At 41.4% G+C, this 15189-nt stretch overlaps 1 protein-coding gene across 7 annotated transcripts in view; it reads right to left on the reverse strand.

Moving 5' to 3' along the window:
* CLASP2 (cytoplasmic linker associated protein 2) overlaps positions 1–10772 on the reverse strand; it is a 119722-nt gene extending 108950 nt beyond the window's left edge. For 4 of the 7 annotated variants that reach the window (XM_081160741.1, XM_081160740.1, XM_081160739.1 and 1 more), the window contains exons 1-2: positions 10366–10629; positions 5379–5457 (exon numbers count right to left, since the gene is read on the reverse strand). In XM_081160741.1, coding sequence (XP_081016867.1) covers positions 5379–5457; positions 10366–10560 — 274 coding nt within the window. In that variant the 5' untranslated portion in view covers positions 10561–10629. Of the gene's footprint in view, positions 1–5378; positions 5458–10365 lie in introns of all 7 variants that reach the window. The other 3 variants (XM_081160738.1, XM_081160737.1, XM_081160742.1) reach the window with 2 other exon arrangements.
* Positions 10773–15189: the final 4417 nt, after the last annotated feature.

Raw genomic sequence — 15189 nt, forward strand, 5'->3', positions numbered from 1 at the left:
GATATGTATAGAAAGTCAAAGTCTACAGATCAGCAAGGGAATGGTTATCCCAGAGGTCATCCCACTGTCATCCATAAGGTCATGACAATGGGTACCTCAGGAAATGTGGAGAGGGCACATCCAAGGAACTGGCAGAATTCTAGTTTCTAGACCTAGGCCAAGGCAGGTGTTGGTTTTATAATTACTCTTCAAATTGTACATATCTGACATATGTTCTTCTGCATGTATGACCTACTCCTTAACTGATAAAAACAAAAAAGCCTAGGCCACTAGAATTGAGGTTTTTCTCTACGAGGTCCAAGACTTTGGCACTATTCCATGAAAGGAGGGAGGAAAGGCAGGTTAGAGTCCATTTCTAGAGAGTTTTCATGAAAAAGATATTTATAACTATAAATCAACAAAGCAGCACAAAGAAATCACATCTATTGTGGATGGGGGTGGAGAGAACAGGATGAGGGGGTGGCTGGAATTCAGAGGGCACAGGTTCTAAAGTCAGCTCATAGAGCAAAATATCGTATAGTCAAAATTATCTTTCTGTAATCCCTTCAATTATCCCTACCACTTAGTGTGGTGTGTGACCACATTATTTAATTTCTTTTTTTCTTATTTCCTCAATCCATAAACATCTGTAGCAGTATTCACTTCAGAATACTGAAAATTTAAAATAATACAGTTAGCTCCGAGAGTCATCCCTATCATCCTGCATACTCAAAAAGCAAAAAAATGAACTTCTTTTGTTTCTTTTGACATTACAGTTATAGCCTTACTTTCCCTAAGGCACTGGAGGCTGAGGCCTTGTTTCAACAAGAGAAGGAAAAAGAAGAGATCAAGAAAGATATTTTCTGTATTTTATTTATAGATGCATATAATTAAATGTATATGTAACTTGATGCAAATATATGCTACAATGTAACAACGTCTACAATATAACAACAAGGCTGATGCAATAATGATCAACAACACAAGGAAAAAAGAAATTACATTCTTTTGGGGAAGAAAACGACTAGAATGAGAAGCCAACTACACCAAATGGAATGATGTCATCCCAAATTCCAAGCTTAATTTAAGAAATGATTGTGTAAGAAAACAAAAAGTCCTCCCCATAAAAATCATAAGCCTAATCATGAGGCAACACAAGTACCTGTCAATCGGAACAATAGAAATCCTTCTCATCTTGCTTAGGTGTATTGTTAACACTAGAGAAACTCATCAGTGTCTGTAGGATTGGCTATAGTGGGATTCTGGTTCTGACAGCTTCTGAGAGGCGGTCCAGGACAATAATAAACCTTCACGTTAGATAAATTATGCACTAAGCACTGAATTATCTCATTTAATCCTAAAAATCCTATGAAATAGCATAGGCCCATTTGATAGAGGGCCCAGAGGGATTAAATACGTTGCCCAAGGTTACACAAACAGCAAGTAATGACACCAGGATTTAAATAATCTACCCAATGTTAGGTCCTAGTCACAACTACTTCATTTTACTTGTGATTGAGATGTTTTGTGTGTGTGTGTGTGTGTGTGTGTGTGTCTGTGTGTGTTAACAATCACATAACAGGAAGTACTGGGGGGAAAAATAGACATTTCATTTCTGAGAGGTAGAACCCCCCCAAAAAAATATTGTTTGCTCAAACAGGGGCTCATTTCAATATAACAAACTAAAATTTTATAAAGCATAAACAACAAAAACAAAAAAAATTTCACACTACCTAAACTTAGTATTATAACCATTAAAGACAAAAATTCATAATTTTTGCATTAAAATCCCTTTTTAACACATACTCTCTTGTAGTCGATCAGAATAAGATTTATTCCTAGCTCTGTCAGTTAATTATGCAAGGTAGTAAACTCTTCTGAACTTCAAAGTTTCCTTGTCTGTGAATTAAGAAGGGACGCAGGTCTACACCTCACGTGGCTAGTGAGGGGATGAAGTAAAACTGGTAAAGAGCACCTGTGCCAAGCCCGTAGCAAGCATTCACAAGTGTCAGCAGCCTTCCTTCAAGACCTGTATATGCTATAATAACCACTGAATTATCGTTCAACACGAGGAACATTTCAATAGATAATTATCAGAATCTTCAACAGAACGTTTCACCCTGTAGGCTCTCAATAAGAACTTGTTAAACAAATGAATAAACTCATCATAGACTGGAATGTGGACAGTGAAACACAGAAGAATTTTAAAGCACAGTTGTTAGCATATTTTATTCTCTTAGCATTGCACAAGACGCGAACCATTTACCAATGTGAAGGTGATGACCAGGTATCCTGACCATTCTCATACTCTTTCTACAATACCATTTTGGATTAAAACTATCTGTTTTAAGATTTGTAAAATATGAGATGCTTTACTGAATTCAGTTATCATAAAATCAGGGTTGGTGATCAGTGTTAAATGTAAATTTTTTTGCTTGAAAATTTTATTTTTCTAGATTATTAAAGAATTACATTAATGCAGCCCATACTTTTTTGGGGATTTTGTCTACAGCTGAACACGAATCTCAATTTTTTAGAGCATCTCTTCACTTTTAATGTAAAAAGATTTAAAAATATCTGTAACAATAGTTAACAACCTAAGTGCACCAAAAGAAAACAGTATCACTCACATCAAGTTACATACACCTAGGATTATATTATCAAAAAGCCTCAGTACATAACTTAATTCAACTCCTTTCTTTTACTGAAAGGCTCTTAAAGTTGTTTGGCTAAGATCTAAAACAGGGTAAAACAAGAAAGCTAACCCTGGACCTCTTGGTTTTAATATCTCTTTAAGAGTACACAGATACACTACCAGTCTTGCAGAGGTATCATACAAATTAGAAATAATGGAGCATAATCTTTCGTATATGCGAGGTAGATAAGGCCGATAAATTGGTAAAAATTAGGCGTTCAGTAAATGACAGCCACGTTGTGATGGAAGTTTCCTATTTCGACATAGACTTTCAAGTAATAACGAGTTCTACCTTCACTGAGGACAATGATGAGTCTAACTAGGGTTCAAAGTGAAAACGATGATGACTAACAGCAAATGCACAGTGATATTAACCCAACAGGATAGGAGATTAAAAGGTTCTAAAAATATACATATAAGAATATGTAGATATGTGGAAAATACATATGAAAAACACTAACCAGCTTAAAGCAACTTTTTATTTATTAAGTATTTATGGGTGGGTATAAGAATCCCAGGATGCAGAAAAATTCGGCACAGGAGGAGGTTAAACCGAAAGCTCCCTGGTGATGCAGCCTAAAGTGAGTCTTTAAAAGAAAGAGTGTGGGCCACGGAGAGGACAGGATTTTGAAAAGAGAACAGCACAGCAGAGGCAGGAACAAGATCCGCCAGACTACCGAGAGTGAGCAAGCTCCTCAGCGAGGCGGGGAAAGTACTTGCTGAAGATCACAAAAAGATAAAGCTACTGAGATGGAGAAGAGGCACACATGCTGAGTGCACAGGAACACCAAGGAGAGCAAAACAGATGTAAATTCTGAAAGCAGGACAGTCCTGGGAGGCAACAAACTAGGATTCTGGTCCCAGTACTCCCACTGCCTCAATGTGAGCAGTCGGTGCGTTAAACCCCATCCAGTCCTCTTTGCATCTGAAAAATAAGTGACATATGTAATACCTAGAATTACTCTCAAGTCTAAATACTGTCTGTAACAACTAATAATAGGGAGCTACTAAAGGGCAGGGGTCATAAACATGAACACCTACAGTCAGAGAGGTATGGGATGCAGAAAATGAGCCTGGTCTAAGAACTGCAGTATTCCAACCATGCTATATTAAAACTAACATTTTCAGTTTTGAGGAGACAAGAGATGGGAAGGACTTAGGAACTGAAAAGCTCATGATCCAGACAAAAGAGAAACTACAACACAGCATTAGCCAATAATTACATGTGGGTGTGCAAGGTCAGAGTTGCCAATTTTTCAAGACAAGCCATAAATACGCATTTTTGTGTAAAACTTCCTAATGTTAAACACTGATTCAAAATGTTTTAAGAAAATACATAAGTAAACACGTTCATAGAGCAAAGCTTTAAACACCTATCTTAGAATTTTAAGCAGGAGACTGCCACAGTAAAAAAATCATCTTTTCAGAAGATATTCACACAAAGAATGGACTGGAACCAGGCACTGATTTAAAAAGGAATAATAAAGCCCAGCTGGTGTGGCTCAGTTGGTTGAGTCGTCCCATGCACCAAGAGGTCACCAGTTCGATTCCTAGTCAGGGCACATGCCTGGGTTGCAGGCTCCATCCCCAGTAGGGGGCATGCAGAATGCAGCCAACAGATGTTTCTCTCTCATTGATGTTTCTCTCTCCTCCCTCTCCCTCTCCCTCTCCCTTCCTCTCTCTCTAAAAAAATCAATAAAAACATATTTGGGGGGGAAAAAAGGAATAATAAAGATAGGGAAACTCACTAAGATGCTTCTGTTGAAAGGATAGCTAGACAATAAAAATAAAAGTGGAAACTGGCAGAATTTGGTGGCATACCAAATATGAAAAAAAAGCTGACCAAAGATAATTAAAAAATAAGTGTGATGACACATTATGTGGCATTAACTTAATCCATAAAAGAAATTAACAAACATCTGAGGTTACCCTTAAATGTTTCTATATAATAGGAACCAAATCCACTCCCCAAAGCATTCCAAAGGCACATGAAGGTCACTCAGGTTTAGAAAATAGGTCAGAGCCAACTCTGTAATCCTAACTACTACACAAAGAAGAGCATTGTACTGGTATAATGCTCTTCTTTGCAAACACACTGTAAGTAAGTGCTGCTCAAAGTATGGCTGGTAGCCCAGGACAAGTCTACAAACTATTTGTGGTAAGAAAAATTGAGTGTGTTTATAAAATAAAGTTTTTGAAACAATCTGACTAAAGTAATTTTATATTTGTTGAATCTAATAATAAAAAATTGGGTCTTGTATTTTTTCATTTCATTTTGTTATAACTTATTTTTATTGCATTTTATAAAATATTGGTCTGCAACAAACTAGCAATGAAAGAACTAGTCCTTCACCACAGAAAGTTTGAAAAGTAGTGCTGTAAGTTATATTATAAATTTTAATATGTTACAAAAAGAGTAAAAATATAGTAAAAAATTTGAAAATATAAAGTAAAAATCTATTAGCACTCTATTTAGTAAGTTTCTTACTTTTGTTTCTTTGTCTCAAAGAGAATATAATTATGTATTTGAATATGCTTAAAATCTTTTATGTCTGGGTAAACTATAATGCAAAGTAGCAGATCTCCAAGTTGTATAAAATCACACTTTTACATTTACAGATAACCAATTCCGTTAAATAAAAATTATGAAAAAAAATCAGTATGTCAAAACCTGCAATGATTTTTAAATAAACAGTTAACTTACCCATTGCTACATAGGACTTAAATCGTGTTGACAATCTGTCCACAAAGGCACTTAAAATTTCCAATCCCATTAATGATATCTGCAGACAGAAAAAAATTTCAATGAATACAAATTACCTATGCATACTTTAATTCAGTATATAATTGTTGACATACAAAGACTTTCATATAATAGATCACCAAGTTTTCAAAAATATAAGGAAATTGAAGTATTCAGGGATGAAGAGTCATGAGGTTAGGGCACCCAATTCTCAAATGGTTCAATAATAATAATAAAAATGTGTAAATACGCAGGAAGATAGTAATAAAACATGTTTGGCAAAATGTTAGTAACTGGTAAATTAGGTGAAGAGTACACAGAAGTCCACTGGGTATACCTAGAACTTTCCTATAATATTGAAATGTTTCCAACATAAAACAGTTAAAAATTAAGAGTACTTCTAATCAGAGAGGAATTTCAGCTTCTGTCTAGGATGAAGAAACTGGAAAAAATCACTCCCACTGTAACAAGAAAAAGCCAAATAACCTACAAAACCATAACCATTCTTGAATCCATCAGAAAGCTTAGGTTGTAGAATCAACTAGCCTGAAATCTAAGGAAAGACAGATGTCCCCAAGAAGAGATGGCACATAAGCAGTAGATCATATGTAGCAGAGGACAGAAAAAAAAGAAAGTGGCTGTACAACTGGGTAAGAAGAATTCAGCTACATTTAACTCAGTTAATAGGTGACTGTGGGCTAGCATAAAAATACAGAAACCCTAGAAGCCAGACACAAGGAGAGTCTACACCTACTTGCAGGCTCTTTCTCCACAAGCCTCCACTAGACACTGATAATTAAGACTGAGGACCGGGCAGGAGATTGGAGAAAGTGGTACAAGTCTCGCAGGAAGGGAGCAACTACTCTGCAAGAAAGGCACAAATCCCATACTCTTGTCCTATAAAAAGCAAAAGCTGAGCCCTGGCCAGTGTTGCTCAGTGGTTAGAGCATCAGCCTGTGCACCCAAGGGTCACGGATTCACTCCCCACCCCAGGTCAGGGCGCGTGTGGGAAGCAACCAGTCAATGTATCCCTCTCATCTCAACGTTTCTCTCTCTCCCTAAGTTTAAGCACTCCAACAATTTATCGGGTCTGTGACCTAAAGCAAAATATGTCTTTTCTATAAAATGAGGAAAATAATAGTACTGACTTTCTAAAGCCATCTTAAAGATTAAAATGAGGTAACGCAAATAAGCAACTTTGAGACAGTGCCTGATACTTAGGACTCTTTAAATGGTGGTAATTGTATTTAACTGCACTTTAAAAGGACATTTCATTGTCATAATAGCATTTTAAAATTTGGGGACTCCTGAAATCACAGGACTGTCCTTAGCAAAAGTGAAATGCTGGAGTATATTATATAGATACCTATTTCCATATTTTTAATCTCCAATTCGAACTCTCCACTAAACTTGACCCAAATTGTCTATTTAAATTTCAACTTGGGTGTTAAACAACCTTCTCAGACCTAACATAGTCAAACCAGATATTATACTTACTTTACCCAACTTACTCTTAATCTTCTCCATTTCAGTAAACAGCACCCTCTATTGGTGCCCAAGCAAAGCAATTATCCCTAATTCCTCTCTCAACCTTCACACTCATTCCAACGGGAGGTACTGTCGGCTCTACCTCCAAATCATATCCCAAATCTGCCACGTCTCAGATTGCCAACGTGACCAAACCAGCCTGAGCCACCATCATCTCCCTGATTCTACTGTTGCTCCTTCACAGAGTCCACTCTCCACAAAGCCACCCCTCTACATAACTCTCCATTGATTTAGAAAAAAGCCCTACATGTCTCTTTCCACCTGCCTTGCCAACTTCATCTTTCTTAACATCTCACTCACTTGTAAACTGGAGCCATGCTGGTCTTTATGTTCAATGGAACTAGGGCCTCTGCATTTGCAGTTTCCTCTGCCTAAATCATTCTTCACTCCTGCATTTCTTTCATGTCTACAGTCAAATTTCACCTCACTTCCCCAACTACACAAAATAGTCTCGCCGCACCCTCCTTCTTTCACATCACTGATTCAGAAGCACTTGTCACCTGAAATTGCCTAATCTGTATACCTATCTACCTTCCTCTTTCTGACTGGATCTCCATGACAGCAGGGATCTCACTCTCCAATCTCACTGAAATCACCCTCATGAGGTCTTCAGTGTCCAGCTACTCAAAATTCTAACACTTGCATCCTGCCCAACACTCCCTATCCCCTTCATTGCTTTTCTCCAAAGTAAATATCACCATCTAACATTTGGATTTCAGTTATTTATCTTGTTTATTCTTCTCCCTCACTAGACTCTAAATCCATAAAGGCGAGGATTTCTGTCATTTTTCCCCCTATTGTATCGGAAGGGCCTAGAAGACTGAGTGCCTGCCCATGGTAGGTCCTCAATAAATAGCCAAACGAGGGTGAGTGAATATTGTCAGTCTTGTCCACAGCTGGATCATCAGTATCTGGAATACCCAGCATATAGTATACAGTCAATCAAACTCACTGAAGTAATGACAGTTATTAAGACACTCAAATTGTGAGGTGCCAGCAAATCCAAAGAAAAACTTTATTTTGTTCAGCGTAATTTAAAATTTAAGTACAACTGTCTATTTGTGTACATGTTCAAAAAATTCTGATACGATTTTTCTAAGAGTTAAAGATTTTATTTTATCGTAAGTAAAAAATGATGACCTAGTTTGGTAACTAAGTTTATGAAACCTAAATAACAAACGAGTTAGAATGTCTTCTCTCTAACAATGTCAGAAAAGCTTCTATACAGCATTCCAAAGAAAAGAGAAAACTAATGATTCTGGAAAGAGAAAGCAGAACTGATGAATTAATGTCTCTGAGTAGGCAAGAGGGCATAGGATTTAATACTCATGTGGAGAGATTGGTATAAGAAAGATAGACAATTCATTCACTATAACTGAGAAGGAGAATATACAGGATATGGACATGGCTACAAGGAAGTGTGTAGATAGGATTGTGGGAGCCTGTGGCAGTTCTCTTCTGAAATTGCCTCAAGCTATAGTATCTAGTGAGAAGCACGGAGAGAATGTATAGTAAGAGGTGAGAACTTGGGTCAGATGCTTGATGGATTCTAACTATTAAGGACCAGTTAAAGGAAAAATACAGCACTTGAGTGAAGTAATGCATAGAGACTTAAAGAAAAATTGGGCTACTGCGGTATTATGGAAGCCAAGAAGGTTTCAAGAGATGTGACTGCTCAACTGCCGCTCACTGATGGTACAGATGAAGAGTGAAATGACCCATAGCCAGAACTTGAGATGGGGAGTGAGCATTACTGCTGGATAGGACAGGGGTCTCAAGGTCTGAGAAGTTCTAAATGTTATTATTAAATGTTATTCTTGTTAAATGTTAAAGTGTAGCATAGTATTTTTGCAGGTGCAGCTGTAAACTGAATGAGTTTGACGGGAACTCAACAGGGATAAGTGCAGCCAATTGCAAAGAAGAAATGAACGTGTAAATGACCAAACAATTGTATATAAGCAATGGCTAAGCCTCCCTTCTGAGAGACAGAGCTTCGGACATGAATCCCATCTCCTTTACTTGCTGCAAATAAATAAAACGGCCTTGTAACAACCATGTCTGGTCTTTGAACTGAGTTCCAGTTCCCTAACATGACCAGAATTGATTTTCTGTTAGCCTATGCCGCAACATAAAATCAACTTAGTGTTTATATGCCCTTCTTACAGCATAAGTCAATTTAGCTTGTTTCTTCCAAAGAAATAAAAATAATCCCCAAACACTAGTGATATATTATTAAATATAAACTTACCCCAAAGTTTAAAAGAGAGAGAGAGAATGTAATGAAGCATCAAGGTGGTAATTTTCAAACTACTTATTATCCTGTAAAAGTCAATCCCTTCCAAAACTCACATAAATTTCGCCATTAAGTCTTCATAATTACTCCACAGAGTATGCCTTTCTTCTCTATGACGAGTTTTCACAGTACAGCCCATTCACTGGGTTCTAAGATACATTACTAAGAAGAATCACTTCCCGTCCTCCACGGGAGGTTTGGACTAGTATTTTAAAGCAACACTGCCACCAGAAGACTAGAAAGAAAAGTAACTGCAAAAAACGACCGTACAGGCTAATCCCGCACTATTTACCTGGTCTCCCAAAGGGGCTACATTACAGCCTGCCTACTACCAGCTCATCGGACGCACTCAATCCCTCCTGCACCCCACGCTCCTCCGCATCGGCTACCCCGCCAGGACACGGTTTCAAATCCGAGCCAGTCCTCAACTGCGTGAAAACGAAATGACAAGAGAGCCTCCAATTCCTTCCGGTCGACAACAAATAAAAAGCAAGTAAGGTAACGCCCCGGGGTCAGCATCTTTTTATTAGATTTAACGGCACCCGATTAAGCTCTAAAAAGATGCCTTTGGAGATGAACAGCACAACCTTCCAGACACAAAACGTACGAAAGGAAGAAAAAAAAAAAGAAACAGGAATTAAGGATAAAAATCACTTATTAAAGAGGGATTAACTTGACACGTCTTTTTAAAAAACTGTACTCCAACGTCCTACGTCTTGGTCTAGGCAGTGTTTACATACAAACGGAAGAAACCTTCGAGCCCTTGGTGTACGTAAACCATCACTGATTTTTTTTTTAATTAATGATTAAACGCCGTGTCCTAATCCTAATGCCAATCGCGAGGCACCGTGTCAGGGACTCGCCGAGTCTGTCATTGTTCCCAATTATGTAAAAACCCGACCGCGGTGGGAAGCAAGCCCCCAGCTCGCGTCCCGCAGAGGCGGGCCCGCCGCGGGTCCCGCGGGTCCGCGGGTTTCCCCTTTCCGGGCTGGTTCCGCGGGGCCGGGCGCACCCGAGGGGCTCGCCGGGCCGGACCCGCAAGCCCGGAATTAAAGGGCCGGCCGGGGAGGGCGTGCCCGGCCCGGCCGCGCCGCCGCCGCCGCTTACCCGGTAGTTGCTCGAGCCCACCCAGCCGGTGAGCGCGTCGATCGTCTTGCCCAGGCTCCCCAGGTCCTCCTCCAGGTCCGGGATGGCGCCGGGGACGCCGAGGTAGAGCAGCAGCTCCTGGCCGACCTGCTGGCGGCCGCCGACGTCCTTCTGCTGCACCTGGGCGCTGAAGTACTCCATGCTGCGCGGCTCCATGGCCGCGGCCGCCCGCCCGCCCGGCCGCCCGCCCGCCAGGGGCCAACTTTCGCCGAGAGCCGCCCAGCCGCCAGGGCGGGTCCCCCCGGGGGGAGCGGGCGGGACGCGCTGGGTCGGGCCGAGGCGCGGCTGGCGGGGCGCAGCGGGCGGCAGGAGCGGCGCCAGGCGCCCAGCGGCCCCCAAACTAGTCAAACTCGGCGCCCCCCGACACCCAGCCCGCTTCAGAGGCCGCGGCCGCCGGCGACGTCAGCACGCGCGTGACGTCAGCGCGACGTCGGCGAGCGCCCGCCCGTCTAGACTCGGAGCTCGGCGGCGGCCGGGGAGCGCTGGGCGGGCGGGAGCCCCGGCGGAGGGCGTCGGGGGAGCCGCGGTCGGTCCGCAGGCCCCGGGCCCCGCTGTCTCGGGCGCGCGCGCTCTCGGCGCCCTGCCCCCGCCCGGCGGCCCGGAGAACTTCCCCCGCTTTCCTCCCCTTTAAATCCTCGGAGCGGGTCTGGTGTTTGGGATCCTTCTTCCCCGGCCCCACTCACTCCTGTTGTTTTAACCTTGTAGAATAAATACACTCCCTCGTTCAAGAAACAGCATGACCCGTGTCCAGCCACCACTACCTACCACTGGTCGGGTGACCGTGTAATGCTTTTTTATTAAAAAAAACCAACAAACCACAGGTTTAGTTTACATAGAGTAGAAGGCACGGATTTTAAGCGCACAGTCCGTGAGTTTTTGCAAATGTAACCACCACCCCGGCGAAAATGTAGCACATTTCCATCGCCCCGGGAACTTCCCGGCGGAACCGCTGCCTCCCCAGGCGACTCTACCCTGACCTCTGGCACCTCAGCGGAGTTTTTCCTGTTCCCGTCGGGTTTCTTTCTTAGCTTAATGTTTTGAGGCTCATCCCGAGCTGCTGATGTGTGAGTAGCCCCTTTTTATTGCTGAGTGTTATCCATTGTATAATGGATACACCACAATTGCTGACTCATTCCCCCGTTTACAGACATTTGCATTGTTTCCAGTTTTGTATAATTGTATATAAAGTTGCTGTAACCCTTTAAGTCATTGTGTGGACAATTGTTTTCATTTCTCTTGGGTAAAATACCAAGGACTGGGGGGGGGGGCTAAAAAATAATAATACTTTTCCTCCCACCTTCTAAATTCTAGCTGGGCTAGTAATCAAATTAACAGTCAGATTAACAGGAGAAACCAAATTTTAATACATGCACGGGAGGGGGGGGCGAGGGGGATTCACAGAAGCATGAAAATTCCAGGTAATGAGATAAATTAGGTATATATGTTATTTTGGACAAAGGAGAAGGGAGATCTTAGATTTCAAAAGTGAGAATGGACCAATAGCAGGTAAGGAAGAACCGAACACAAGGCCGGTCAGGTTTTGCTGGCCACCCAGAAACAATGAGACACAGGGAGGACCTAGTGAGCAGGCCCCTGCCTGACACCCTTCCCATCTACCATACTCAATTCAGATTAAGCGGAGGTTAAGATTTTTTTCTTGGAGCAAATTTTTCCATCTGAATCTCTTAGGCAGGAAAGGGGAGTGGGGAGGGGGAGTCAAAGATCCTGAGTCTTTTCTTAGGAACCACCTTAAAAATCAATATCCCAGAAGGCAAAACTTTGGTTCCTTTCAACTGGAATTACTAGGTCTTATAGGTGTATATTTAACTTTTGAAGAAGCTGCCAAACTGTTTTTCCAAGGTGGCTGCACCACTCCCACCAGCGGTGCTTGAGAATTCCAATTGCTCCACAACCACCACAATATTTAATATTATTTAAGGTCAGTGGTTTGCGAGCAGGCTACATAGGCATCTCAGATGGGTGAATAAAGAAAAATTAAATTTAATTAAAAGGGGATAGGGAAATCCAAAGGAAAGGGCCATGCAGCACTGAGTCAAAGGGTATTGGGTGCATGACAGCAGGAAAAATATACTTGGGACAGTGAAACAAGGAAGAGCATGGAAGAAGCAGGAGAACCCAGGCCGGGCTGCTGTGGCTCACTGAGACGTCAGGGAGAGAAGGGGGCCTTGGGGACATGTTCAGGGGGTAAGCCTGGGACGAACTGCTGCTGCCCATTGCTCCCCTGGTTACAAGTCTCACGGGGTCCCCTTGGAGGGAAGAAGAGGGATGGAGATGGTGCTGGCACGCTCCCCTAGTGAGGAGCACGCACTGGGTCCTTTGTCCTGAGCATATTTAACTCTTTCTTGCAGGTGGAAATCTTAGGGGAGGTCTGGGGGGGGGGGGAGCATCTCAATAGAATATTCAACAGTTTTCCAGGGGTGCTCTTTCAGGGTCCTGGTCCCCACTGATTGGTTGGTGCCAGGGCAGGGGGTCATTCGTCAATGGAGCTGGTCCTGAGGTAGCCAAAGTTCCACTTGTCCGGTTTTGCTGCTTTTCTGGGCCTAGAGCTGAAATACAACTGAGACCTAGATGTTATCTTTAGGGAGGAAACACTCAGGGGGGCTAAACCTCATGACCAGTGATATGCTAAGTGAGAATAGGTTACCCTGAGGACAAGGTGCTTGTTTTCCCAGTTTTGCCCCTTGCTAGCCATCTGGGGCTTCTGGCTTGGTGAGCTTCTGTACCTGGCCCATCTAACAGGGGTTATTAGTTTTTGCTATTTTAACGGGTGTAAAGTGGTCTGTAATGCATCCTAAATGCACGCTTTATTTACCTTCCTGCCAATTATTTCCAACTACAATCTAATAATAATCTGTATAGTATCTGTCTCCTCTATTATGCAGAAAGCTCCGAGGTCATTTGTACTCCCTCAGATGGGGCTTGGCAAATAATGGGCGCTCAAGCACTTTAAGTTGAACAAGTGAATGAAAATCGACATTCGAAATGTTCACAATAACAAAATAATAATAAAAACAATAATACAACACTCCAAATTCAAAGGAACCTGACTCTTGTCTGTGTTTATTCTGAAGTTTTTTTCTGTATTTTTGTGTTTCACATTGTACTGTGTTGTAAAGTTTCTTCCCTCTTTAACTGACTGTAATTTCCCTGAAACTGGACCTCAAGCAAGTCAATTGTGCTTACTATTTCTTGGGTGTCTAAAGGTTCTGTTCATAAAGAGTTGCAGAAGAGTATAAAAAGAGGGTCCCGTCCACAAGAAGCTTACACTTTAATTGCCGGTGACCAGGTGCAATACATAGTATAGAAAAAATAAAATGTAGGAGCCCTGGGTTCTAGGTTCAGCCCTACCTGTCCCTAGGACCAAAAGCAATGGCTGCTCTTAGCCCTGTATGGTCTCCGTTCACCTTTCTGCACTTATGTAACTCAAGAATCACACTACAAGGTCTTTCAATTATAACTAAATAGTCTTCAAGTTGTAAGATAATATGATCTCATTTTAATAACTCTAGAAATACCTATGGAATGCTTGGTAAACACTGGTTACTATTACCTATATATACCCTTTGTGTGTTTCATTAATTCATCAACAAATATCTTCTGAGCACTTAGGTGCTGGTTAGACACTGTGCCAGGTTCTATAGATACAAAGTTTATTTGGATCTAGTCTCCACCCAGAACAAACTCACACCGAGACAAGAAGATCAGCGTTTCCAGGGTGCAATGATGGGCTAAGCAGAGAGTTTTTAGAAGTCTAGATGAGAGGCTACTTATCTAGATGTCATTGAGAATAAGGGTAAGAGAGTATAAATCAGAGAAGGCTTCCTGGAAGAGGTTATATTTAAATTGAGTTTTAAGGATGTGTAGGAATTGGCTAACTAAAGTCGTTTCCCAGAGAATAGCATGCTTATTTACTAGATCCAATGTTAACTATTTTAACATTTGTTATTAGCATTACATGCTTACTATAAAATCTATGTATTCCTCTATATCACTGTTGTTGTCCATCATTAGAACAGAAAGTTCTCAAAATATCTAGTTCATTTTTTCACATACCTATAGACCAAACAAACAAACAGACCAACCACTTGCTGGATAGTAAGATGCAAACACTTAATGAGTATTCATGTTCTAACATCTTATTAGGTATATGAAAAAATAATATACATAAGTTAGAAAAAATGCATTTTTATTTCACTCTTAAATAACCACACTTACATGTTAATGAGATGTCTGCGCCTGTTGGTCACTGTACGACTTCTCAAACCTTGGAATCAGACTGGATACTGCCTCCTTCATCCTGTCGTACATTGGTTTTCATGCAGCACTTGCTTTTTATCACAGCAACCTCAGAAAACACAGCCTTGCAAAGATATGATCTCAGCGAAAGGAATGTATCACAATTCAATGTTGCAACTGTGAACTCCTAGGAGCCAGTAGTTCACTCATGTCTAACAGATGCCACTGTTTCCCTTTCAGATTTAAAATATCCTGCTCTTGGTGAGTTTGCCGCAGCACTCTGGGGTGCATGACTACACAGTTTAGGAAACTTGGCAGACAGATGCCTGATGATGCTCAGATTATCAGAGAGACAAAGAATGGGAAAGGCAAATTGTAACTCATGCAGGAAGAAGGCATGGGTCCGGTGAGAACTGGGCTTCACAAAGCTGCTTCCTAAATAGAGCTCAGCTTAACCTCTGCTAGTCTTTTAATCCTTCAGGCAACCCTGTATGGAAGCTATTATATCCCCATTTTAGGGAAAGCTGA

This window comes from Miniopterus schreibersii, assembly GCF_964146895.1.
Source record: "Miniopterus schreibersii genome assembly, chromosome: 15".
Lineage (NCBI taxonomy): Eukaryota > Metazoa > Chordata > Mammalia > Chiroptera > Miniopteridae > Miniopterus > Miniopterus schreibersii.